This window comes from Poecilia mexicana, unplaced genomic scaffold (genome assembly GCF_051168715.1).
Source record: "Poecilia mexicana isolate PSO_F unplaced genomic scaffold, ASM5116871v1 scaffold_2, whole genome shotgun sequence".
Classification (NCBI taxonomy): Eukaryota; Metazoa; Chordata; class Actinopteri; order Cyprinodontiformes; family Poeciliidae; genus Poecilia; species Poecilia mexicana.
In genome coordinates this window covers 13,733,157-13,759,055 of record NW_028263371.1, presented here as the reverse complement: position 1 = coordinate 13,759,055, position 25,899 = coordinate 13,733,157, and the positions used below count along the sequence as shown (strand labels likewise).

At 41.6% G+C, this 25,899-nt stretch overlaps 1 protein-coding gene across 1 annotated transcript in view; it reads left to right on the top strand.

Moving 5' to 3' along the window:
• xpo4 (exportin 4) overlaps window positions 1–25,899 on the top strand; it is a 50,831-nt gene that overhangs the window by 4,369 nt on the left and 20,563 nt on the right. The window contains exons 3-8 of the mRNA XM_014967510.2: window positions 561–702; window positions 1,168–1,306; window positions 3,614–3,730; window positions 3,826–3,979; window positions 13,838–13,950; window positions 25,219–25,376. Of these exons, the coding sequence (XP_014822996.1) occupies window positions 561–702; window positions 1,168–1,306; window positions 3,614–3,730; window positions 3,826–3,979; window positions 13,838–13,950; window positions 25,219–25,376 (823 nt within the window). The remainder of the gene's footprint in view (window positions 1–560; window positions 703–1,167; window positions 1,307–3,613; window positions 3,731–3,825; window positions 3,980–13,837; window positions 13,951–25,218; window positions 25,377–25,899) is intronic.

The following is a 25,899-nucleotide window of genomic DNA, read 5'->3' as shown; positions in this document are numbered from 1 at the left end:
TGACACATTTTGCAGATTTTTCAAGGTATTTTTTATTTAATATTAGCAGTGCATTAAAAGGTTCAACTTAATCAATAACTCAGTTAATTTTTTATTTATTTTTTCCTATGTAATAACGGCATTCCTTAAGTTCCAGTGGCAAAGGATGCATCTGCAGCTAAACATGCTTAAGATGAAAGGTTCTAAAGTAAGCGATTAACCGATCACTAAAATAGTTGACGATTATATCGATAATCGATTAATTATTTATCTGATTAATTGTTTCAGCCTTAATTTATTCAGAGCAACTTTCAAATATTTCTTGAATTAAAAACAATGTTTAAGGCTAAAAAAAAAATCAAACATCGACGACGTTTTGTGGCGGCAATCAAAACAACCGGGATAATCAGTAACCGATTCGTCCGATTAATCGTTTCAGACCTGTTTTGTATAAAAGTGCTGAAGCAGTTAGGACGTTTTCCCATGACTTCCCTGCCCACACGCCGTCTTAATTCGCTCCCTTTTGACGCTCTCCAGTTTTGTAACGCGTTCTTCCTGCCTCCTCGCGTTTCCCTCTCCAGAGACAAGCAAGGTGGACTATGTGCTATTCCAGGCAGCCACCGCCGTCATGGAGGCCGTTGTGCGGGAGTGGATCCTGCTGGAGAAGACCAGCATCGAGTCCCTCCGGGCGTTCCTCCTCACCTACGTGTTGCAGAGACCCAAGTGAGTAGGAAAGAAAGAGGAGGCTTTGTTGGATCTTCCGAGTTTCATGCATTCACGTTCTGCGTGCCAGTTTCATATCCAGGCAGGTTGACTGCTGATGGCCAGTCCAAAAGTATATATTTAGTAGCCGCAAGAACACAAAGTTTTACCAAATATTTTAGTAGTTTCTGGTGCAGATATCTCGGTAAACTTGAAATAAGACAGAATAACTCACAAGTAACGTTTCCACAAGCTTGTTTTAAGTACATGGTGTCTAAATATTCTGCTGGTAGATTATTACACTTATAGGAAGACCTTTTTCCTGTGTTATAAGTGAAAAGTTCTCCCAGTGGAACCAGGACTATTGAAAATCCAGCTGTGTGTCTTAATCCTGATTTTTGTGCATGTGGTGAGCCTCTCTGCGGTGTAAGCTTTTCCAAACTCAATGGGTAACAGTCCCTCCGTTCCTCTGTGGCGCTCCTGCAGCCTGCAGAAGTACGTCCGTGAGCAGATCCTGCTGGCTGTGGCCGTCATCGTGAAGCGAGGCTCTCTGGACAAAAGCATCAACTGCAAAGGCATCTTCCACGAGGTCGGCCAGCTCATCAGCAGCGGGAACCCCACAGTGGTAACGGGAACACACGCGCACCTCAGCTTTCACTGATAGGATAGCAGAAAATATCGCTGCACAGCTCTACATGTACGCTCCAGCACATTCATAAACATTATTCAAAAAATCTAAAAGTGATGATCCCTAAATTTGACAAGCAATATCCAGATTTTTCCCCTCATAATAAAGTAAATTCCTGTTTCAGCCAGTAGATGGCACTACCGTTCTTGTGCTTGAATTTAAATCCCAAAGAGAGAGAGAGTTATTTCAGATCCTTACAAAAAGCTATTTCTTAAGTAACAAATTACTTTAAGTTATACTTTTGAAATTACATTAATGACTCATTTTCTCTGCAGGTTGAGACTTGACTTAATTTCTTTACATAATATCTATTTGTTGGTCATAACCAGGGGATCAGTAGCTGCTAACAGTTAAAGCCTTTTGATATATTTAACTTTAGATTGTATGTGTCGGGTGAAAATATAGTGGAATTTTATTATGAACCCTTTAAAAGCTTTCTTGCCACTGTTAGATGAAGATTAATGAGGCAGTTTTTCTAACACTTAACTGAGCCTTTATTCAGGACTTTTTTCTCTCCCTCCCTTTTGCAGCTATTCATTTTGCTTTGTGTGCAGCCATGTTACAAGTCATAAAAAACAAAAACCTCAGCCACCAGTTAAAATAGCTAATGTGAAAATCTTCTAGTTGCTGAGGATCTTGTTTGTATTTGTTGCCTGCTTTAATAGCGCCACCAGAAGTAAAGAAGAAGAAATGCGTTCGTAGTGGATGAAAAGCTTTGCCAAAAAATGAGTAAATAAATGTACAACTTTGTTTGTCCTGAACTTTTCTGAAACGGACAAAATCTCTGAATTGTTGAAAAAAACAAATCGTTTAGTTGAACCTCAGAGTGTCAAAATAAAATGAAAACAGTGTTAAACTTGGCATTAATGATGTATTTTAGCATGAAGGAAATATTTATATTTAACTTGTAAGTGCAATTATCAGACATCAGCGATGTCTTCCTGTTTCATGCACAAAACTCCCAGTCACCTTTGACCTCTGGTCACAATGAGATAACTTGAAATGTTCCTTGACAGGAACTCTTCTGTAGAAAAACAAAGTTAAGGGGATAAGTAGTATCTGTGTTGGGCTGGTAAAACAAAAAATGACCCTGAAACTGTAAACCAACCCAAACTGTTACACCATGAGCTAATTTCTGGCTGATTTATCACAGATGTTTGGGGTTTGGTATATTGTGCAAAAACATAGTCTTCCTAATGAACTTAAGTGACGTACCATTCTTATTCCATGGGATTTAATTAGGACTGCACTCTAATTACCGTATTTCCGGACTATAAGGCACACTTGAAAGCCTTTAATTTGATTTAAAAAAAGGCCTTATGATCTGGAGCGCCTCTTATATTGTTCTGGAGTGAAACAGCCCCAAACAATGGATTAATTCTGGTTGTGCTTACTGACCTCGAAGCGATTTTGTGTGGTTTACGGTGCTCTGTCAAAATGTTTTAGTTACATTACGTTAAGTAGTCAGGTTACCGTAGTCGGAGTAAAACACACTGTGCTTTGACTGACTGAATTATCTTTGTTTTCCACTTAAAGATTGAAAATGGACCATTCATTAGCTCCTTCTAATCTAGTGCCCCTTATAGTGCGGAAATGCAGTACGGTTTTCCGGCCCATCATGATCTTTAAACAGCCTGACGTGCCGATCCCGATTTTGACCCATATCAGGGTTTTTTTCTGAAATGTTGCTAAATATAGCAAGAAAGTTGCTGAGTTGGGGTGGGGTGACCATTGTTGACTGCAGACATCCAGACCTGACCTGGTGGGCCGATCTGTCCGTCTGGTGGGACAGCAGAAGAAGACGGTGGCTGGTTGTTAGATCTTTGCTGAGGTAGATAAGATCAGTGGTAAAGATCGTCTTCATGTGTAGGTATTGACCGATCACAGATCTCCCACAATTAAGGAAATTGACTCGGATAAATCATCTGATCCATAAATTGACGCAGCCCTAGATTTAAGGGGATGTCTGCCAACATTTCCAGCTATAACAAACTTTCCTTATGGAAAACTTTCCACAAGGTTTAGGAGTGCAAGTTCTTCCTGGAGCACATTTCTGAGGTTAGGCACTGATGTTGGACGAGAAGGCGTGGCTTGAAGTCATCACAAAGGTCTTTTAGGTTACAAGGTCAAACTAACTCATCCGTATTTTCATAGAACAGGAAGGGACCGCCCTAATGAGAGCCATGGGAAATGATTTACGCACCGCTTCTGAGCTAATCTAAGGTCACATCTTCTGCCCTGCAGCAAACCCTGGCCTGCTCCATCCTCACCGCTCTGCTCAGCGAGTTCTCCAGCTCCAGCAAGACCAGCAGCATTGGCCTCAGCATGGAGTTCCACGGCAACTGCAAGCGCCTCTTTCAGGTTGGCTTCCTCTCTTGTCTGTAAACCTCACTTCCTCTTTTTTCTCCAGCCGTACCGCTGCAGTCAGACCGCTCTTCTCTCTCATCCCCCTCCAGGAGGACGGCCTGCGTCAGATCTTCATGCTGACCATGGAGGTGCTGCAGGAGTTCAGTCGCAGGGAGAACCTCAACGCTCAGATGTCCTGCGTCTTCCAGCGCTACCTGGCTCTGGCCAACCAGGTCCTCAGCTGGAACTTCCTGCCTCCAAATCATATCCTTTGTTAGCTGATTGTTGATGCCGTTTGCTGCCAGGCTGAAGGGGTTTATGTCAAGTGGAGAGTCGGTGGTTAAGCATCACTACATGGAAATCCATAGGACTTACTTACTTGGTGTGAAGTAACCATCTTTGTAAGGCATGTGGGGTTACCAAACTTCTCCATGCAATGGCCCGGCAAACAGCATTAGGTTCTAGCCAGGGAACCCTTTACAAAAATGTTGAGAAACATCAACTTTTAGAATCGTTTTTGTCTTACTTTCATCCACTATTCAGTAATTATTACAGTCGTTTAGCATAAATGCTACCTCATACTTTCTGATTTTACTTTCCACTGAGTTCTGCTGACATAAAAACCTTGCTACCCTTGCTAGGGTAGCTAATGTTTTTGTACTTGCCCACTTGTCCTGGGTAAGTACAACTTTCACAGCAGCTGGCTGGACGATGTTCGTACTATACGTGACGATACGGGTCTTAAATTCCTTTCATAAGGGTCTTAAAAAAGCCTTAAATTTGAGTCGGTGAAACCTGGTGTATGTCTTTAAATACACGTCGCCTCTGAGATGCACATCTGTCAGCAGGTTTTTGCTTCGTCGTTCACGTCTTGTGAACACGTCCGTGTTGCGTTCACAGTCAGCTGCATTGTTGAGCAAACTTAGGCGCGTGTGTCTGAGTGTTTGTGTGCTCACCCCCGACTCATTACGGCTCTAATCCCCGCAGCCTGGCATCCTCTCGGCCCGTCTGAGGAGGGGATCTGGAGTGGCGCTTGCTGCCAGCCAGAGCCATGTATCATTTTCAAAGAGGTGTCTCTGTGTGTCCACCTTCCCCCCCTCCGTCTCATTCCAGCAGCACGGCAGCCCCGCCTCGGCTTGTCGAGGCTCCCCTTGGTATGCCAGGCACGCTCCACCCGATTTGTGTTCTCAAAGACCCGCTTTTATGTTTCAAAGTTTATTGATATTGATTTTTGGACAAGAGTTTAATTTAGTTTTATTGTTGCGGCATCTTTATGAAGCCGAGGAGCAGCGGCTGTTGATCCTGGGAGCTTTGAGGAAGGGATGGTCAGACTGGTCGTCATAGCGATTCATTTGTTTTTTTTCTGTTTTAGTAAATGAAATCACCTGTTGGGTCTTGTCTAGTAGTGAATCTACTTGTTTTCTGATCTGATCAAGTGCGACAAAAAGGAAAAGTCTAGTGGAAGATTATTATTTCCAGCCTTTTATAGAAATTAAAATCTTACTCGATTTAATCTTTCACTTCAACTCTGTCAAAACTTGATTCCTCTAAGCGTTTCAGACACGTTGAAGCGCACACTCCACATTAAACATGATTGCTTTCAAGGCTCTGAACGCGGCGCGAGTTCAGCTCCTTGAACTTCATTATTTAATCACCGGCTGAACAGAAATGAATGAAGCAGAAGTCGCTGGGTAACTTCTGAGCGCGGGGACCTTTTCCTGCTGGTGTTGGGTTCACTCAAATAGAGCCGTTCTCTCCTCTTCATGTTGACTTGTCGTAAATGTTGACTACCGTCTCAGCCCATAAAAATAGCTCACGACGTCTTAGATCAAGTGGCGTTCCCCTTGAAATCCGCCGTGCGTGTGAAGTCTTGGAATGCCTGAGCTGCTGCCGAAACGTGGAACAGATTGATGAAAGCCGCTGGGGAGCGCCGCAGCACGCCTGCTGCTGGGCCTGCTGTGGTGTGAACTGAACACACCACAGATAGGGGGTCCTCCGTTGACGACGCGCTCCCCCACGTGTCACTCCACACCCTGCTGGACTGCAGACGGGGTCACGGTCAGGCCTCAAGGCCCCGAAACGCTCTCAGACGACTCGGCTGCTTCAATAATGGTTCATTAGCCTTTGTCCTCCAGCCACTGATTATACCATGTAGATGGAGCTGGTATGAGAGGGAGCCTCCAAAACCGATGTGCCAGCTGTGTCAGTTTCAGACTTGTCTTTTAATTGCCCTCCGGGGAGGAAAGTCTTGATTCCAGTTATACAGCAGGGCGACTGTGACTCAGTGGGAAGATTTGTCATCTTATAATCGGAAAGTGGCACGTCTGATTCCATTTCCTCCTACAAAGTTGTTTACTCCATTATGATTTTTATAGCCCTTTGGTACGTCTCTTCAAACCAAAGTTTGGTCGTCTTTGTCTGCCGCTGACTCTCTCTAAACAGACAATTCAGACAACAAATTAACTGAAAATCAAGACAATTGCAATAAAACGTCCATGCAATGATGTCTTCTCCATTGTTCTTGAAATATGTTAAAGTGCTTTGGTTACTACAAAGTTAGCATTTCGGTCAGCAGGTATTCCAATTGTTGGAAATATGGTCAAGACAAGACGGTAAACCTTAAGGCTCCCACATACTCGGACGTACAATGGGTATTCTATGAGCCGGGCGGATTCCTCGCACAATATCCGGATTGATAGTTGAGCGTACTGATTGCCTACATTTCCCATGACGAATTCCTTCATTTGTCACAATCCGAATGGATACTAGCAAGTTCAATGAGCTGGTTGGGCGCTTGGACCACCTGGTGACCTGTTAGTGCAGCTCAGAGTGGCAGTCATGCAGCGCTCACTTGAGCCAACTCAACCTTATTAGCTTGTTGACGTATACAAAACAGTCGGGTGTGAACGTCAAGCAGATTTCTGTGTGACAAGACGAGACGTGGTGGTAAACGTTGTCCTTTGGGTGGACGCGAGTGAAGTACGCCGAAGTATGTTGGTGCCTTTAAAGTGGGTTTTCCTGGAAAATTGGAAGAAATTGTGCCTTTGGATCAGGAAGCTGTTTACAAAGTACCGTGTATCTGTAAATTTTGTTAGGTTTTTTTGTTAGAAGTTGACACAGTGGTGGATCATACCTTGAGTTATGAGTCGTTTTATGTCTTGATGATTTGTGGGTCAGAGTTAAATGGCTTAATTTGCTTTGACATTGTTTACAAGGACTAAAAATTAGGGGTCATTGGTAAATCGGCTCAGATTTTATTAATTTTGGGAGTTTGAAAATCAGCCTCTGTCCCATTTTGTTCCCCATGAAACTAACACCCCCACCTGTTCACATGTACCAACTTAGCAACTTTGTCTCTATATTTAGTGACTTTTCAGGCAACAAAAAAAAAAATCAGTACCGACCAAAATCGAAATCAGCATGTTGGGCTTTTTAAAGATTGCGATCGGCCAGAAAAATGCAAGCGGTGCATCGTTACTGAAAATGAATCGAGATTCAAACAAAGTCTAAGGGAAAGCTGCAAAAGACATTCAGACAGTGAGGGAACTAAAGACCAAAACCATTACAGCAAAGTCTTGTCTGCTAAAGACACTTGAGGACAAATCTGTATGTAGACATATGTAGACCAGAGTCTGTCAAGCTAATCTTAAAAAGCTGCTGCAAAAATACAGAGCCCTTCTGATCTGCTGTGAATCCACATAACCTGTTTTTTTTTTTTTTTCCTTGTTCGTGTCAAATTAAATTTAGCACAAGCAGATATAAACTGAGTATTTCTTTTGTTTTCTCCTTTGGTGTTTTGTTTTTGTTTTGCGTCATTTTTTCCAGCAGTTTTTCATGTTTTGTTTGGCGCATTTCAATCACAAAACCAGATTACCGCAAGAAATGTTTGTAAAACTGAAAAGACTGGAAAACTGCAAGATAAACCAGTGTTTAAAACTAGAGCAAAACTTTTTCTCTCTCTCTAAAGTAACGGTACCTCAGTTTCTGCTGCTTGACTGCCATCTCTTTATTTCTTCCCTACATGAACCCAGAGAATTTCATGGATGGTGTAGCAACAAAAACAAGCCTCCAATCAGGAGATACGCTGGAAAAACACAATCTTACCAAAGTGTTTCTAGTGCAAATGTCATACAGCACTAGAAATTAGACAAAACTAACTCACAAGTAACTTTTGAGCAAGATATAGCTGCTTGCTTTAAGTCAATTATTCCTTAATATATCTACCGGTGGATTATTTCATTAATCCCATGTTTCCTAACAGTTTTTCTGTTAGGAAAACTAGTACTTTTTATCGATATAGACTGAAAACAAGCTTACTGAAATGTTCCTTGCTTTGTCTTATTTCAACCATGAAATTTGCACTGGAAACGAGTCCAAAAATGGCATTTTTCTAAGATTTAGTGTTTTTTGTAGTGTGCGCTCGTGTCGAATGGACGGCGGTGTGGGAGTGGTCTCGGTTTTCACATCAGCTCTCTTCAGGTCGCGCTCTGGGCATTGTGGCCGCGAGGTTAGGGTTAGGATTAGGGTATATGTAATCTGATGCTGACTGTTTGCCTTGGCCCTGACCCACCATGAAGAATCCTAAGCGACCGCCCTCTAAACAACAGCGGGACGGAGCAAACAGCTGATGGGGAAAGCTGATGGATGTTCAGGCCGCTCATCCGTTCTTTCATTGAAAGAAGGCACAGGGTGGAATCTTTTTAAATTACGACAGCGTGCAGTTTATAAGGGATTTGCGATACGGAGAAAGTATTCGGCTCATGTTACTGCATTACATGGATTTCTCCTCTTGGATTCCAAGGGGAAGAAAAAAAAACTGGCATGAAAAACCAGTGTGTAATTACTTTATTATTGGTTTCCCCCCCACTGGAAGCTGAATTAATGATGTCTGCCTAAGCAGACGGGAGGGGCTCACCAGTGGGGGGAACAGGTCACAGAGGAGGTATTCCTGGACTGTTATTCCACATGGCGAGGCTGCAGGGCGGTCTTGTGGCAGGATATATCACTTAAACCCCACCACGCGCCGTAGCATAGCGCTGCGGTCTTTGCATGGCCACTGGCAGCCGCTCCACCCCCACCCCCCACCACCACCATGCAGCGGGACCCTCCTCTGCGCTGATCGGACATAATGAATAGGGGATGGAAGAGAAGCCCGCTAATCCACCGATCCTTGAGCGTGAAGGTTGTTCAGGCTTGCAAAATGTTGAGATTACCAGGATCAGCAGGATGTTGGCTATTTAAAACCGTCACAAAATGCTGTCCGGTTGATTAATACGGTTTTTGTGCAACAGCTGAAAGTTTTTGGTGTGTCGTGTTAAATCTGGAGAGAAAATGAAGCTGTTTATCTAATCTCGTCGTGATGCAGGTGAACAAAAATAGGATCTCACGCCGCATGCCGTTTCCTGAAAAAATAATTCCTGATCAATAACACAAAATGTCTTTATCTCTGGGGTTCTGCTGTGGTGGCACAGGGGTTAAGCACAACCCACATATGGAGGCCCTAGTCCTCGCTGTCGCAGGCTCGATTCCCAGTCTTGGCGACCTTTGCTTCATGTCTTCCCCCGTCTCTCATTACCCACCCTCCTGTAAATTAACTATCAAATAAAGGCCACTAGAGCAGCAAAAAAAAAAAAAAGTATCCGTTGAAGTTTTGCAAAATACATTTATTTCAATATGCATCTCAGCGCAAAACCTTTCAATCAGAAAACGTCTTTTTTTGTCTTTAATTGGCGTGTTTCCACATAAATTCAGTTTAGTAAATTTATGGTTAATGGAAACGCAGCCATTGTGAACTTCATTGTAAATGCTGAAAAAACAAATTGCTTGGGGAAATTCCTGATTTCATTCCGTCAAATTGACGTACATATTTAGGAAAATATGAACAAAAAGGCTTTTTAAATTTGATCCAGTCCATTACTTTTTGCATCGTCATGATTCCAAGGCGTTGATGCATTATTAAACAAATCTTTCCACATCACATTTCTTTCTTGCGCTTTAATTTGTTTTCTTTCTGTCGTTCGTTTGTGCCGGCACCTGTTTGAGAATTGTCCAGTTGTTGTTGGCACCTTGCAGGTCGCACCTGGTCGACCCTCCAGCGTCCCGCTGAAACCGCAAGGGCAGAAATGGACGATAAAATCTGTGTCACGGTTGAGCGTTCTGCAACGTACCGTTGATGGCTGAGGAATTAACTTTTATGTTTACACATCTCTGTGATCGCAGACTCGACAACTCTTTGTGGGAACTTTCACTGTGTGGGCTTTTTCACTCGCATTTGATTGAAACTTGTGGTTGGTGGTTAACAGGGCTGAGTTTCTCTCTCTCTCTCTGTCTCTGACAGTCTGTCATTACGTCTCGTCTTTGGAGTGGAAAATTGACGTGTCACATTAGATATTCTGGAGCCTGCTGGAGTGGTCGAGATAGTAGCAGGTGATGTCTTTTAAAAACCCACAAACCACAGCCACATGTCGTCGTCACTCCGGGTTCATTACTCATCGTGTTGGAATGACAAACACACACAGACCGGTTCCTTTTTCTGGTTCTGATTGGGTTGGGAACTAAACATTCAGAACTTCAGTTCCATTCAGTTAATGCAAATATTAGCAATAGCTTGTGCCGTATTTCAACTGGATAGGTGTATTTGCATAGACAGGTAGGCGGACCTTCCTTCGCGGCGCGTTTTGAGTGTTTAGCGCGGCGTGATTTGAAGTGTTGGGAGCGTCAAATAGGCCGGCAATAGAAAACATTTAGAGTGATTTTGACTCGTCCGATGCGCCCTCGACACGCCTCCACTTAGACTTTGAATGTAAAACAGACACGCTTGACGCTCAAAACGCGTTTGGTGTGAATGCACCAATAGAGATATTTTGTTGCCGTATCTTTTTATAGGCCAAAAAAAGGAGCACATAGCAGTGGAATAAAAGGAAATTTTGGTTTATACAGCATGTTTGATTCTCAGCTGTATTTAGGATCCGACACATGAACACATTTTGCTCGTTTGACTGAAAAGTCTGGTTCGTTTGGGGAGGTGTGAACGTGCAGTCAGACTCTCTTAAAAAGCAGGAAGTGGAATGTATCGCAGGGTGTTCTGCATAAATACAACCAAACCAAACCATGGGGTCTAACGTTAGCGGGAGAAATTATTCTTGGTCTTTTACCAAAGCAAAAGAGAAATCCTACAACCACTAAAATCTGGCACTGCTCCATTTTTTACATTTTGCAAAAAAGAAAGTTTTTTTGTGTTGTGTCCTAAAGTAGGTTTTGTTGCAGCGCCCCTACAGCTGAGGAGGGGAACAGGTTTATTAAATGTTTTTTTTTTTAACACACTGCAGTGTAACAGCAAACCGCAACATCTGAAAATGTAACAAACGATGCAATTTTGGTCTCCAACCAAACTGAGTTTCACGGGACTATCAGGTGTGAAAACGTGTTCAGCTACTCCTCTCTTTAGAAGTATTTAGCTTGTGATCGTCTGCCACATACTCTCTATTTTTAAAGAGTCCTTCAGAACCTTAAACAGGTGGCAACTTTTGTGCCCAAAGTGCGGCATGCGGTGTCGTTGTGGGGCGTGTGCGCCGGGGAGGGACCGGACTGGCGTTGGAGGAATGCGTGACCTTGTCGGCCTCTGCCGCCGTTTGGCTTTGATCAAACATTCCTGTGGAAGTTTCCGGCTTGTGCCGTCACTGAGCCGCGGTGCAGCGATGCCGGCTGACATGACGGAAATTAGATAAAAAACAAAACAAAATAAAAATCAGTTTATGTTGATGTGGAAATCTAAACAGAAATATAAGCTCAAAGTAATAATTGGATTTATGTTTGTAGCTGTTTGAAAGTGCATCTGGATGGGTGAAGCCAATCAAAGGGAGGCACTGTGGAAAGTGGATAATAATAAATGTTTTACACTACAGCTCCTGTTGCATCCCATTAAAACTGAAACCTTTTAGGTAGTTACTAAAGGATTTTGTCTTAAAAATGATGATAAAATAAAATAAGTCATTATAATAGATTATTATAATTGGATGTTTTTTGTGGTTGAGTGCTGTATTAGTTTACTGGGTGGTTTAATCTCTGGTGGGCTGTGTTATAGATTTAAAACAAAGTGTGTCAAATAGACTGTAAAGAATTTGCACAGGCCTTTACATCACATTCCTGCTTTGTCCATTTTATGAGCTTTCCTCGGCTGTTGCAGGGTTTGTACCAACCACACGTCACTTTGTTTAGCCTTTACAGCTGAGTTAAAGTAATTGTCTGTCATTTGGACTCCCTAGTGCCTTGATCTCCGACTAGATGAGATAAGTGACTCTTTACCAGGCCTTTGTCAAAACTTGAGGGCATCTTAAGGAGGTGATTCAGGTGTGTTGGAGTGTTTAATGCGTCTAAAACCTGCAGGACAGTAGATCTCGAGGACTGGGGTTGGTGACCCCTGGTCTACTGCCTCCAGTATCTGCTTGGTTAGTGTCAGTCTGGTTTGATTAGGGATCGTTAAGGGTCATCGTTTATTGGAAATGATTGACCCAACAGTGTAAAATCTTATCTGTAAACTTAAAATGTATTAGATTTGAGCGTTTTTTTATTGTTGTTTTTTAAGCAGTCTTAGTAAGTCATTAGAATACGTCACTCCCTAGTAAAAATAACCTGATGTGCAGTAATGAGGCACAGAAGTATGAAATAATTTAGCATGTATGAAAACTTGCTAAGCCCGGTGGTTGGATGCTACGGCAGTCATTCATCCAGCTGCTTGTCGTGTTTTTGAACTAAAAAGTCTGTAAAGTTGACAGGAAATTTGAAAATATCACTTGATATTTATGTGATTGGAAAATTAATATCTGAACACCAACAGTCTTAAAATGCAAACATTTTAAAAAGATTTTTAAAAAATAAGCAGTGCTAAGCCTGGTGGGGGTACAAGTAAAGCCTGGTGGCCCGCCAGGCTTATAGTACACGGGGAGAAATCCTGCCTTAATAACTTAAATATGACTTGGTAATGTTTTGTGCGTGCCTTCATACGCACATTAATCAACTTATTTACCCCAAATTTATTATTCTTTCACTTGAAAAATAGGCTGTAGATGAATAAATACAAGGAGGCGTCTGCATCGGGCCCTTTCATGTGGACGTTTTTGTTTTGTTGGTGTCGTAATAACAAGAGGCAAGACGTCTCCTTTGTGTGTGGAGTATTGTGGGTGTGTGAACTGCATTCATGCTGGTGAGAAACTGTAGCGTTAAAGAAGATGTGCTGCGATGAGCTTTGAAAAGCTTATTATGGGAGTGTGTTTTTTTTTTTTTTTAGATGTTTCGAACAACAACAGGAATTGTTGCGGTTGTGTAGTTACAGATTGTGGGTTCAAGAATCGGCCGGTAGTGGATGTATAAGCGGTTTAAATGAGCACACTGCGTCTGTGTTGTGGCGACGGGCTGACACAGCCCACATTGAGTTTTTAGGTTAAATAGTTCAAGTTGGAGAATGGGCGATTAACTGAGACGTTTTTGGGTTTTTTCTTTAAGTGATGGGGAAAAAAAACTGCACGGATTTCATCTTGGAAAGTGGTCAGTCGGAAAGCCCCGGCGATTGGCCGAGGAGAGAGAGAGAGAGAGAGAGAGAACAGTAAGGAAGGAGCCTCGGGCATTTCTCCCAGAGGAGCGGAGTCTCAGATCTTAAGGAAACAGAGGAGAGAAAAGCGAGAGCACAAGCAGGGAGGGCCGGGAGGAAGGGAAGGGGTTGAGCGAGAGGACAAGGAGCGAAGAGGCTGTCAGAGCGAGCGAGAGGGGGGGTGTCATAGACTGGAAAAGTCAGGGAAAACACAGGAGGGTGAGAAAGAAGGACCCGCTTTAACTGCGCGGGTACAAGCTTGAGCAAATAAAGAGCCGAGGAAGAAAGGAAGACGACATGGAGCAGATCAGGAGGGGAGGCTGAGAAAACCCGACTCTTATTGTGAGAAAGAGATTGACGGGGTTAATGAGAGGAAGAACGAGTATCAAGAGGATTCTCCCACAAACCAGACCTAACCACTGAGACGGAGCCGCTGCTTTCCCTGTGCTCCTCTTTCTCCTCCTATATTCTTCTTCTCCTCCTCCTCCTCCTCCGTTTTTTGTTGCTGTTGTCGGCCTTAACCGGCGGCGGACCACTGGGGCGCCACTACATCGCCATGTTTGAGGCCACGCAGAACGTCACGCTGAAGCCTACGGAGTCCTGGAGGGAGGCGCTGCTGGACACCCGCGTCATGGACCTCTTCTTCTCTGTGAGTATCCCCACAGTCCTGGACGGGCTTTTCATTTACCCGTTTGGGTCATCACATACTTGTTGCACCTAGAAGCTTTGATTCTTGTCTCTCGCCTCTGCTTCCAAATATCTTAGTGCACGTCACACAAGACAAAACTAACTTAAAAGTAACTTTTCAGCAAGATTTATTCGCCTGTTTTAAGCCAATAATTCATTAATATTGATCTAAAAGTATCAGTTATGCTTTTAGCTTGAGGAAAAATGTTTTGTTAATAATCTGCCAGTGGAACTAGCACGTTTTTTTATCAAGCTTAAGGCATTACTGACTTCTACATCTTCCTGAAATTTTACTCGATTTTCTTTTTTTTTTTTTACACTGTTATAAAAAAAATATAAAATTGTGTTTTTCCTGCTAAATTTGGAACATTTTCTCCACATTTCCATTAAAGTACTGGCGTATTTCTCTGCGGACCTCTCCGGAGTGGTTTGTTTACTTCATGTCGGGCTGCGAGTCCTGGTTTAACCTTCCCCCCCGGTGGGGCTTTCTAAGTTTGTTCTTCTTCTGTGGCTTTCCTGAATGCACCATTAAGCAGATTTATAGGTACTTTGCAGCGGGCTCGTGTTACTGCGTTACCGTTCAGGAGACCGCCCGGTGAAGCAAATGTGTATTTTAGTGCAGCGCCTTCAAAGAGGCGGCCCACGCTGGCCAAGCGCTCGCTGTGGGATAGAAGAGTGGAACAAACTGGTCAGCTCCTCTTCCATTAAGCATCCGTCCAAAACTTCCAGCTGCCCATCGCCAGATAGTGCTCCTCCTCTGAACGGCCTCCAGGCATACACTACTTCTTTTTTTCCTTCTTCTCCTTCTTTCAGGTCTTATCTTGGTTAACAGAATAGTTTGAGGACGACGCTGTGTACATCTCACCAAAATCGGATAAATTAGCAGAAGGTGCATTAGATTCTCACCGTGGTTTTCATTCAACATGATGGGATTTTCAACCAAGCGCATCGTAGTTGACCAAAACTAGCAAAAACGGAAATGGAAAAACATTTTTGTTAGCTGAAATAAATAAAAACTATGACTATATTGTGCGTTTATACAGCTAACTAAAATATACTGAAATTGTAGATATAAAATCCTTCGTTTTCATGTTTATGAATCCATTTATTAGTCTTTCAAACTGATGTAAAATAGATTTTTCCCCCTACATACCAGCAGTTTACGTCAGCTACTGGCAAATTACCATAGCGACAGCAAAAGTTAGGAAAAAACACCAGTTCATCAAAAATTAAATACAGTTTTGAGAATGGTATCTTCAGTTACTATTCATTACCTAATTGATCTATACATAATTGCAACACAAGACTTTGACTTTTTGAATTTTGCACCTGAAAATTGACCAAAGTATGAAAAAACTAAAACTACTAAAAATTAAACTGAAACTAATCAATATTTAACTAATATGTAGCTAAAATCAGCAAACACACTCTAAAAACTGAGTTAGATGAATAAAGTCACAATGAAATAAAGCCAAACTATAATCAAAAACCCAATATAACCCTGGTGGCAACTAACGATTATTTTAATAATCGATTAATCAGAAAAAAAAGGTCAAATTCTGCAGAGTTTTCATTTAACTGCTTAAGCCTTTTTATACAATATTAGAAATACTTTAAAAGATGCAAATATACAATTTGGTTTTAAAAAGAAAATAAACATTTTATTGTCTAAATGCAATAACAGCATTCCTGTAGCTGACAGATTTGTAGAAATGGACGGATCTGCAGCTAAAACACTTCTACTGTCAACATGTGAAAAGCTCAGCTCTTTCTGCTCAACACATCAATGCACCAATATCAATAACCAATTAATAACTGGATAGCAAAAGGAGCTTAATGGGAGATTTTCTTTTAGCAGGTTTTTATCTTTAATGTTTTATTTGTACAGTTTGGCTTGATTAGTTCTCAGTGTTGTTGTTTCAGCAAGTGGCCTTTTTGGAGTCTGTATGCTCCAGTTAATGATTAATCAATTAATACATGTGTTGGCAATTCATTAATCAATTAATCAAGATAATTTGATTCATCCGATTAATTTGATTAATCGTTTCAGCCTTAGATTTGATCCCAGAAAAGGAGGAAAAATCCACCTAATAATTAGATTTACTCCAAGAAATCAACTAACCAGAATCGGCCGACATCCATCTTTGGATGGTCATAATAAAAACACTTAAATCTTTTTACAGTCATTGAACGCACCACATAAAAACAAGAGATCGCTTTATCCAGAGTGCAGGAGAGTTAGACTTTTAGAAGATAACAGGAAGGCCGAAAGTGTTTAAGCAAAGTTGCTCTGTTTTATTCTTTTTCTGTCTTTTTCATATCAATTAATATTTATCTCAATATTAAACAAATCAGTAGTTTTGTCCACCTTTACTGTTCTCTGCTTCTTAGTGCGATCTGAAGATATCAGCAGGTCATTTTCGATTTTAAAGATTTATTTTTAAAAGTCGAACATGTCATTGAACATTATGAAGCTGCTCTGAATGAATAAGACGTACATTTTACACAATTTTATTGAAGTTAGTGTATTTCGTAAAGCCGTAATGGAGACGCTTTTTTCGCCTCCCACGAGTTACGTGATCAACAACCGGACCTTGCTACTGGCAGAGAAGACAAAGAAGCGACAGGAAGTGGTTGGAGGATGATGGCGCTGCGTGTTTTTTTTTTATGACTCACAGTGGGAACAAACTTTATTCACGTTGTTTCTTTCTTAATGGTGGGTTTTAATGGAAACGTGGCTGCTGACGGTCTGGATGCATCTAGATGTATTCAGTCACAGCTCAGGATCTCCTGGAGGATCATTTCACGACTTGTAGCGAGGAATCAGACGACAGCGACGTCTCCGCCGTACGGAAAGCTCGATCGTCCCCGTCGTCCCCCTGCGAATAAAAATGTTTGTCATTTTTCTGTCTGTTCTTTGCGCTGCTGGAATCTGCAGGACGTGTTTTGTGTTGGTTTCAGTTTCCAGGCCTTCGGTTTCAGCTCTCGCTGTGGTATTTCTAGTAGCTCAACTGTTTGTTGTTGTTAGGCCGTCGCCGCGCCATCAGCTGCCTGTGTGCGTGTGTGTGTGTTGTACCTTCAGCATCATTGTGTTGGGGTGCATTTTTTACGTCTGCCGGTTTGGGTGTGTGTGTGTGTGTGTGTGTGTGTGTGTGTGTGTGTGTGTGTGTGTTGTGTTTAATGGCGTCCTTTGCTGTCTCAGCTGCCGTGTCTCCTCAGCTGTGTGTGTGGTGGTGAAGGGGGGTGTGTGACCCGGGTAAGTGTGTGTTGAGGGGGTCCTCAGACGCACGTGCCATCAGGGTCGAAGTCCATTGCCGACCAGTGGCAAGATTACAGCCCAGCCCCAGGATTAGGGGCCCCTGTTAACAACCCCAGTAACCTTAGCATAACACACTCGTCCCGTCTCTCCCCCTCAGTGGACGGACGCCTGTCAGCCTTCATTATGCGCCTCCTCTGCTCCTCCGCTGTCTTGCTGCAAGCTAACGAGAACCAGTGGACTGTTTCGTGCAGCTCTCCAGCGTCCCCATCGCTGTTTATCATGATCACTAAGGTTTAATGATCACCACCTCTGTTTCCTTCAATGGAGCAACGAGGAAAGCGTTGAAAGTGTTTTGTGTTTCAGCTGCCACCGAGCAAGTTGTTGTCTTTGCCCTGCAATGCGAGATCCCAGCGGCAGCCTGAGGGAAATTGGTGTCAAACCTTTGTGCCGCTCTGATTTTAAAGACGGATGTTTCCAGAGGTCATCAAAGCTCAAACATCTCCTCTTACCCCCCGACATTTACAAAGATTAAGCAGATTTGATGTCAATCAGCTGTTTTACAAAACTTCTAGAGGCATAATCCAGTACAGTTTAATCGATACATTTTTTGGGGGGTATTTTGTTAATGACAGGTTGATCTCTGGTGAACAAAACTACATAAACATTTTTACTGCACAATAGACTGACGCCATAACTCATTTGATTTTGTAAATGTGGACCGGCTGGTTGACCTTTGATGACCTCTGGAAGCATTCATCAGTATCTTCAAAATGATAGCAGCACAAACAAAAACAATTTGCTGCACAAACCGTTGACACCAGATTTGGGGACTTTTCTTTTTATGGGTCGCGCTCGAGGATGAGGTGAAACTCACATTCATGCCAAAGCAGTGAGAGAGCACAGTCTATTTTATCCTTAGTAATTTTTACAGTCCCTGTACGTTTGAAGGCAGCTTTCCTGTTTGAATGCCTTTCATCGTTTTAGTGTCACCTATTAGTGTCTGGATTTATGAATGCTATTTGCGATGCTGTAAAGTTTTTACATGCGGTGCGACCGTTATATTACGACTCCTGACATGAATCAGCAGCACTTCTAAACCCTCTGCTAACAGTATGGGAATAAGGGCGAAATGGAGTATTTTATTACCACTTTAGCACTTTTGTGATTGTAAAACATAACTGTGCGGTCATCAGAAACTCTGCGTACTCCGTTCCAAGGGATGTGCAGTTGAGTAGGATGTTTAATGTATGTGGTCTACATTTGACAACAGACTATTTCCAGTGTATGAAAAATGAAAGCGGTGCAGAAAAACAGATGCTCGGTACCATCAGGAATGTTATTTAAAATTAATTTTAAAAAAAAACTAACGGATGTAAACACTCATTGGTTTTCGTGGGAGCAGTGATGTCCAAACTTTTTGCCCTGGCAAATTTAAATTACAAAATATATGAAATTACAGTTAATTTCTTTTTTACCTGCGCAAAGAAAAACTTGTATGAAATTTGTACATAATTAAAGATGCTAAATATAAAAAGGGATTCAGACTGTTGCCTTATTTGAACAAAATCAAAACAATCTGTGACCCATAAAAATGTGGAGATTCAGTTTTTTGTTTTTGTTTGTTTGTTTTTTTTAACCAAATTTTTAGCATTGCTGACTGGCACTCAGGGGCCTCCGGGCCACACTTTGGACTCCCCTGTTATAGAGCCCAACAGCTGCTGGGAGGAAGGACCTCCTGTGACGCTCCTTTGTGCACCTGGGATGCAGCAACCGAACCTGATCCAAACACGATGACTCTGCACTGAACTTTAAATTTTTAAATCTAGCAGCACCGTTATAAACATCTGGTGTATTTTCTAGGTCGCTATGGCAACAGTGTTGTCAGCAGCAAAAGAATCAAAAACTGGGTATGTAATGGATTTGAAATTCGCTTTTATTTCCAGGGTTAAGCATGAGGGGAAAGCGCTTTCTGGCTAATCTGTGCGTTTCGTGACGGGAGCAGCAGTAAATCCTGAAGTCAGTAAGCTAATACCGGCGTGAGATTGTTATCGATTGTGTTATCCAGACCCTGGAGCTCACATCCATGTTGTCAGACAGAATACAAAAAACATACTTTCTGGAAATGCATTTAAGCAACAGTGCAGTCTGTCCAGCTGAAGAGATACTCACAGCCTCACAATTATCATCCTGTCCACTAAGAAAACGAGCCGAGGTACAGACGAGAATGTGGATAGGGCTAAATGTGGAACAAAACAATGAATCAAATCAAAAGAAAATGAGAGGAAGCCGGAGAGAAACGATGGAGGGGAGGAGAATGGTGGATGTGATTGTGAGCGGCAGAGTGTTTACGGGACAAACGGTCCGTTGGAGATGGGAAAGTAAGCAGGCGTTTATTTTTCCTTCAGAATAAATGCTAGCTGCTTTTCAACACAGACCGTCAGCACCACAACAAAAAAAATAAATAAGGGGAGGGGGGACGAAGAAACGAGATGACAAAAGATATTCACACTAAATCTTACAATCAATGCTTCGACAACATGTTTTTATTCCTGAGTGGGAGAGCAGCAGTTTTAGGGAGGGAAGAAAAAATGTGGATGCGACACAATCCATCGACAATAAAACGATAAATGAACCAGCACACTGCATGATGTCATATGCATTTAAATTATTCTTTAATTCCCTGTTCAATTAAAAGTGTTTTTAGTGAACACTAAAATTGGTCTGACCAACAAAATGTGGGCTGAAGTAAACAAAAACAAAACGCACACAAAATAAAACAAACAACCCTTAAATATTTGGAGTCTTTCCTCCTATTCACTCTCCCTTCAGAAAACACATTGTTTTGTTTTTGGTTTGATAATGATCTCAGATCTGCCCATCACAGGCTGTACCGTATAAAACATTATGTCGGATTAATTTAGGCAGCAAGAAGAATGAAAATTGCTGCTCTTTATAGGCTTGGCATGCACTTGTCCCCACAAAGGCAGAGAAACTGAGGCTGGTGTTGTACGTGTTTACTCAAACAAACCCAATCAGCGCAGAGATGAGGCTGCAGCAGAGCCCTGCAGGCACACGGTAACATAATCTGAGGGGGAGGCGGATGGTGGGAAAGACAATAAGTTGGAAGCGCGGTGTTGATTTTAAAAAAGGACAGAAAGACGAGCCTCTTAGCCCCCCTGTGGTAACAGACACCAGGCTTTGTCTGCTATAAATATCACTGGCACCGGCTCTCTTTCGCTCTCTTTTGCTTTTTATTTTCCTTTGTCAGCCCTCCTTTTTATCTACCTTACTGCGTAATATCTTTTTCTCTTTATTTTTTTCAGTCCCATTTCCTCAGCGGGGTTATCATTATTTTAACCGTTATTTATACTGGAGAGTTCTTAGTATTGCCAGTTTTTGCATTTCAATGTCTCATTTGAATTGGAGTCAATTCAGATGCCAATTTCTTGTAGCATCACCGTTCTAATTTTAGATTCTTCCTCATGATGCTGGAGTTTATCACCATCACTGAAGCAAAGGAGGTTTGGAGTAGACCTCAGCTGAGTTTGTTCTCATTTTCTAGATGAGAGCCATAAAGCCCCTTTGACTCATAATTGTTAGTTTCTCCCCAATTTCTTAACCTTAAATTGATTTAAGATTAACTAATTAAGTCAGTTGTCCGCATTTCTACTGTGTAATTTTAATTAGGTATGCAAGCAATTAATCGACTTACGATTGTTGATTATTTCTTAATGACTTATTAGATTAAAATTAGCTCCAATCAATTAACTAATAACGTCCACTTAGACCTTCTTTTAGTGTTGTAGATTGGCTGCCATCTAGAAGAGGGCCCTGATAGTCATCCTTAAGCGGAGCCGGTTGATACAGAAATAAAGGTGGTGGGGCCTTACCAGAATGGGATGCAAAATGCACTTTATGCGGTTCCGTTTAGAAACAAACACAAACAAGCTCATTATGTTTTGCATTAATGAACTAGTTGAGATCAGTCAACTCTAGATTAACTCATTATCTGATAACTTGCATCCCTAGTTTGAATCTAAAGAATTACATCATTATGTTTTTGTCTTGTTGCAATACAATAATTCAAAGCATGTAAAATGTTCAGGCAACTTTGATTTAATTTGTATTCTCCAAAGCTACAAAAACTATTTTAAGATTATATGTAGGCCTGCAACAATAACAAAGTTTGCTGGATGATAAATCGTCCCAGTAATTATTGCGATAAACTGTAATATGGAGACCATTTTCAAGTAATATATTGATGATAGCATAATAAAGCAAGTTGCTCTATCAGAGACCAGTAAACTTTAATTTTGTACAGAATATTGTCCAGCTGGAGCTGGACGATATTTTAACATTTAGCTGTAGCCGCTACTTCCTTTACTGAAAACAGAAGAGTAAAGTTGACCTTTCACCCCTCATTTTTCCAAGTTTAGTAGGCATTAGTAGAATATGGAAAAGTTTTTTTCACACATTTGTAATGGAAACACAGTTTAAAATTTCTGTACTGCGCAGGGACGCACCGATCCATTTTGTTTCACTTCCGATACCGATATCTGAGGTTTAGTATCGGCTGGCAACTGATCAGATACAGGAAAACTTTGCTGAATTGACTTAAGACATTTTTTTTTTTTTTTAAACACAGACATAAATGTACAGAATTACACATTTATTTGATAACTCTGCACCAGTACAGCACACATAAATAACTTTGGTCAAACATATAAAAGCTTTCATTTGTCCAGTCGGTGCAATTAGGAGGATAACAGCCAATGTAAAATAAATGATAAAGAAAGTGAAACTGACAAAAACAATAGGTTGACTTTCCTGGTCAACCTATGTTTTCCGTTTGTTACAGAATTTAATTCTGCAACAAACTTTCTTTCAAATGGTTCAGAAAGTGCAATTAGGAATTCTACATATAATGTAAAATAAATAAGAAAGCAGAGCTTAAAATTCAGAATTAGACTGAATAGATCTGCCCTTATGGATCAGGCACATTGTCGCCGATACACAATCTAAATTATTATTATTATTTTTTTTCAGTATCAGGATTGATGCAGATAATTTTGGATCGGTGCATCTCTACTGCCGAAACCAAACCGAACTGAAAGACTCCTGTGTGTAGAACTCTTTTTATTTTCGTTCATACTGATATATTCCTAATTCGTCCTTCCGTCCCGCTCAGCGCAGGCAGAAATACCGGCGCAGCATTCAGCGTGTCTAACTATAGGCAAACTCAAGGCGACTGACATTACTGGCGTGGTGTGGCTCGTTCGCTGAAGCAGCTGCTTTTCCAGAACTGGCTCTGTTCAATCTGTTGGCCTTGTGCTGCTCTCCCACTCCTCCCTCTTGCTTTCTTTCTCACTTACTCACCAGTTTACCCCCACGTCCCCCCCTTCCTCGTCTCCTCCTCCTCCTGCCGAGCTCTTCCAGAGGATGACTTCACGCTCTGGAAGAGAGCGGCGGCACTGGAGGCTACAGCGTGGCGGCTAGATCACGCTAGCATCCGAGCACCGTGGCTCGCTACCAAGTGGGCAACAGGGCGGCACAGCTGGAGATCAGAAAGCGGAGAAAGGGGGAGGACGAGTGTGGGAACGAAGCAGGAAAGAATCCGGAGGGGATTGAGTGAGAAGAGGAGGAGAAGGGGTGCAAAAAAAAAAAAAAAAAAAAAAAAAAAAGAGACTGGGAGGCTGAAAGTTTGATTGCTCCAGTGATGGTTTTGTGTGCGAGGCACCGGCTGAAGATGCAAGCACTCTGGATTTATTAGGATGACAGTTCAGGACGCGGAGGAAGAAGCAGGGGGGGGAAGAAAAGGAAGGAGAGAACTGGCTGCTTCGCTGGAGCTCCGCACATCTGCACGGAGCCGTCAGTGGAAACACATGTTGCTGTGATGACTCGTCGCGGCGCTGTTGCTGCCCCCGCCGTTCGTCCCCTCCCCAGCTTCTCCCCCCGCTGCCGGAGTGTGACAGCTCGACGCGGATCAATCCCAGGATCGGACGCCCGATGCCATGAGACCGTGTCAGGCGGCGGTCTCTCTCTCTCCCTCCGTCTCTCGTCGGGACTTGAATCTTTTCCGCTCAGGAGTTTAATTGAGGCAATCCGAAGTGATCGATTGGAGACCACAGAGTCACGCTGAAGTCAGAGTAGCTGGAATATTTGTTGTTTTTTTTTTTTGTTTGTTTTGTTTTGTTGTTGCACCAGTGAGTATTAATCCTGCTCAGCTTTGGTTGGATCGGGTTCACCTCCACTACAGCTTTTTCTACTTGTGGAGGTTTGCCTTGCGAAGCTAAATATCGTCGGGCGTCAAGGTTGAAATATAATCAGAGCACAATTCACGTTAAATAAAACTCTCACTCACCTTTAGATCCTTTACATAAAGAGTAAGGAGAAGAGTTTAGGAATTAAAAATCAAAGAGCTTTTTACATTTTTAAAATTGTAATTGTGTTAAAGGGGGGAAAAAAGTAAATCTTTTCCTTTAAGCTTCTTTTTCTAACAGTCTTTTCAGCAGCAGCTAAAAACGTAGCGAGCAGTGGTCACGTCATTTCCTCTTCACACTCAATAAATGTCGGGCTGTAATTTTGTAAATTTATCACGTTTCTCACTTTTAGTGAAAGTTTATTTATATAGCGACAATTCACAACAAATGTCGTCTCGAGGCACTTTACCAAAATAGTCTTTTCCGCTTCAAACGTACATACAGTTAATCTTGGTTATCAAACGGTGCATTAAGCGCCGATCGTTATTCAAATGAGCTTAATATGTTTTTAAGAAAACCCAGCAGATTGCATTGAGGCATTTTATCTTTGTATAAACTCTCACATAAAATCTAGTGAGCGTTAAAGAACAAATTAGATAAAAGTGAAGCATGATGTTGGTTTTTATTATAATTGCTGCCATATCTGTTGATTTTCTTCACTGAGGTGGTTAAATAAGATGAAAAATTACAGAACGGTTTGTTGTTTCGATTTTAGCATTAATGTAATGTAGAATGCTCAGCATTTAAATTAAGGCTAAAGGTTTAAAGTCTCATATGTCAAAACAAAATGTCCGCAAGAAATGGACCATTTGCCAAAAACAGGAATGCAATTAGAATCTGAACGTTTTAAAACAAGAACAAGCATCAAACTCATCAACACCCAGCCTGGTGTTGAGGTGCGTTTCAAGCGTAGCAGAGCTGTCAGCAGGACTCTGTCCTCTCTCACATGGTCCTGGTGCTGCTCGGCCCGGTTCGAGATCCACGCTGGATTTACTGTAAAGTTTCGCTGCAGTAGATCTGTTGGCCTCAGTTATTTATCCTCAGCAGAGATGTTTGAAATGAGCATTTATCCCTGTTTTTAGCTCTTCTTGACATGTTTTTTTTTTTGTTGCTAAGGTTTGAACTGAGATTATTTTGCTGCCAAAAACCAAAATACAGAGAGGAGAATGTTTTGTTTTATAACCAAAAAAATATTTGGCAGTCTCAGTAAATTGATTGGAAATAAGCCGTTTGGTTTAATTAATTAATCGCAAGATCAATTAAAATAATTAAAATAATTTCCATTCTGATGAATAATATTTTTATTGAATGCCAATTTTGTTCACAGACTTCATAATCTATATTATCTGTGGTTTTGGTTGTGTGTGTTTTTTATTTATTGTTTATATAGTTTTGTGGGGGGTTTTTATCATTATTTCCAGTTTCATTGATAAGTTTGCAAAATGAAAATGTATTGATCTTTGAGAGAGAAAAACAATATATTACTTTAAAATGGTTGCAAAACAACAACATCACCATTTATCACAATAATTTCTGGGACAATTTATCGAAAAACAAAGAAATGTATCATGACCAACCAGTTCCATTCTGTATATTAAAAAATTATCATATTTTATATTTAGTCTGCATATGGCAGGGATAATTAGACGCATTTCGTTTCCATAAAGAACGAGATCAGTCTGAGAAAGACGTCTGTCTGTCTGTCCTGCAGATTCACAGGAAGATCCGGGAGGACTCGGACATGGCCCAGGACTCCCTGCAGTGCCTGGCCCAGCTGGCCTCCATGCACGGGCCCATCTTCCCAGACGAGAGCGCCCAGGTGTCCTACCTGGCTCACCTGGTGGAGGGCCTGCTCAGTATGATCAACGGGTGAGTGCGAAGCTTTCTGTCGCTGTTGACATGGAAGCCACATTATTAGCTTACATGCTTTACTTGATGGTTTGGAGCAGAGTTTGCTGCTCAGACGGTTTAAAATCTGTCTTGATAAAAGTCCCAGTGTTATGGCTTTGAGGAGACGCACCGTAACGTTTTGCTGTATTGGGTGGATCTTATTCTCCCCTTGACAGTGGCTGAAGCTTCAAACATGTTGACTTTCATCAAGCCTTTATAACCAGTGGCAGTGGGAATCGGTTAAGATATTTAATCAGGTTAATTGCTGGATCTGTATTTAATTGTTTTTTAATGAAAACTGTTGCAATATTCTCAATAAAAAATTGAAAGTTTTTTATGGCTAAATTATTAAATAAATAAAATAGACATACGAGTTCAACAACATTGTTTTTTATCTGTTATTTTTCATGTGAAAAATAACAGAAACGTGGACATTAGCATTAGGGACGTCTGTGCTAGCTGCTATATGTTTAGCATTGAAATGCTAGTTTAATAGCTTCGC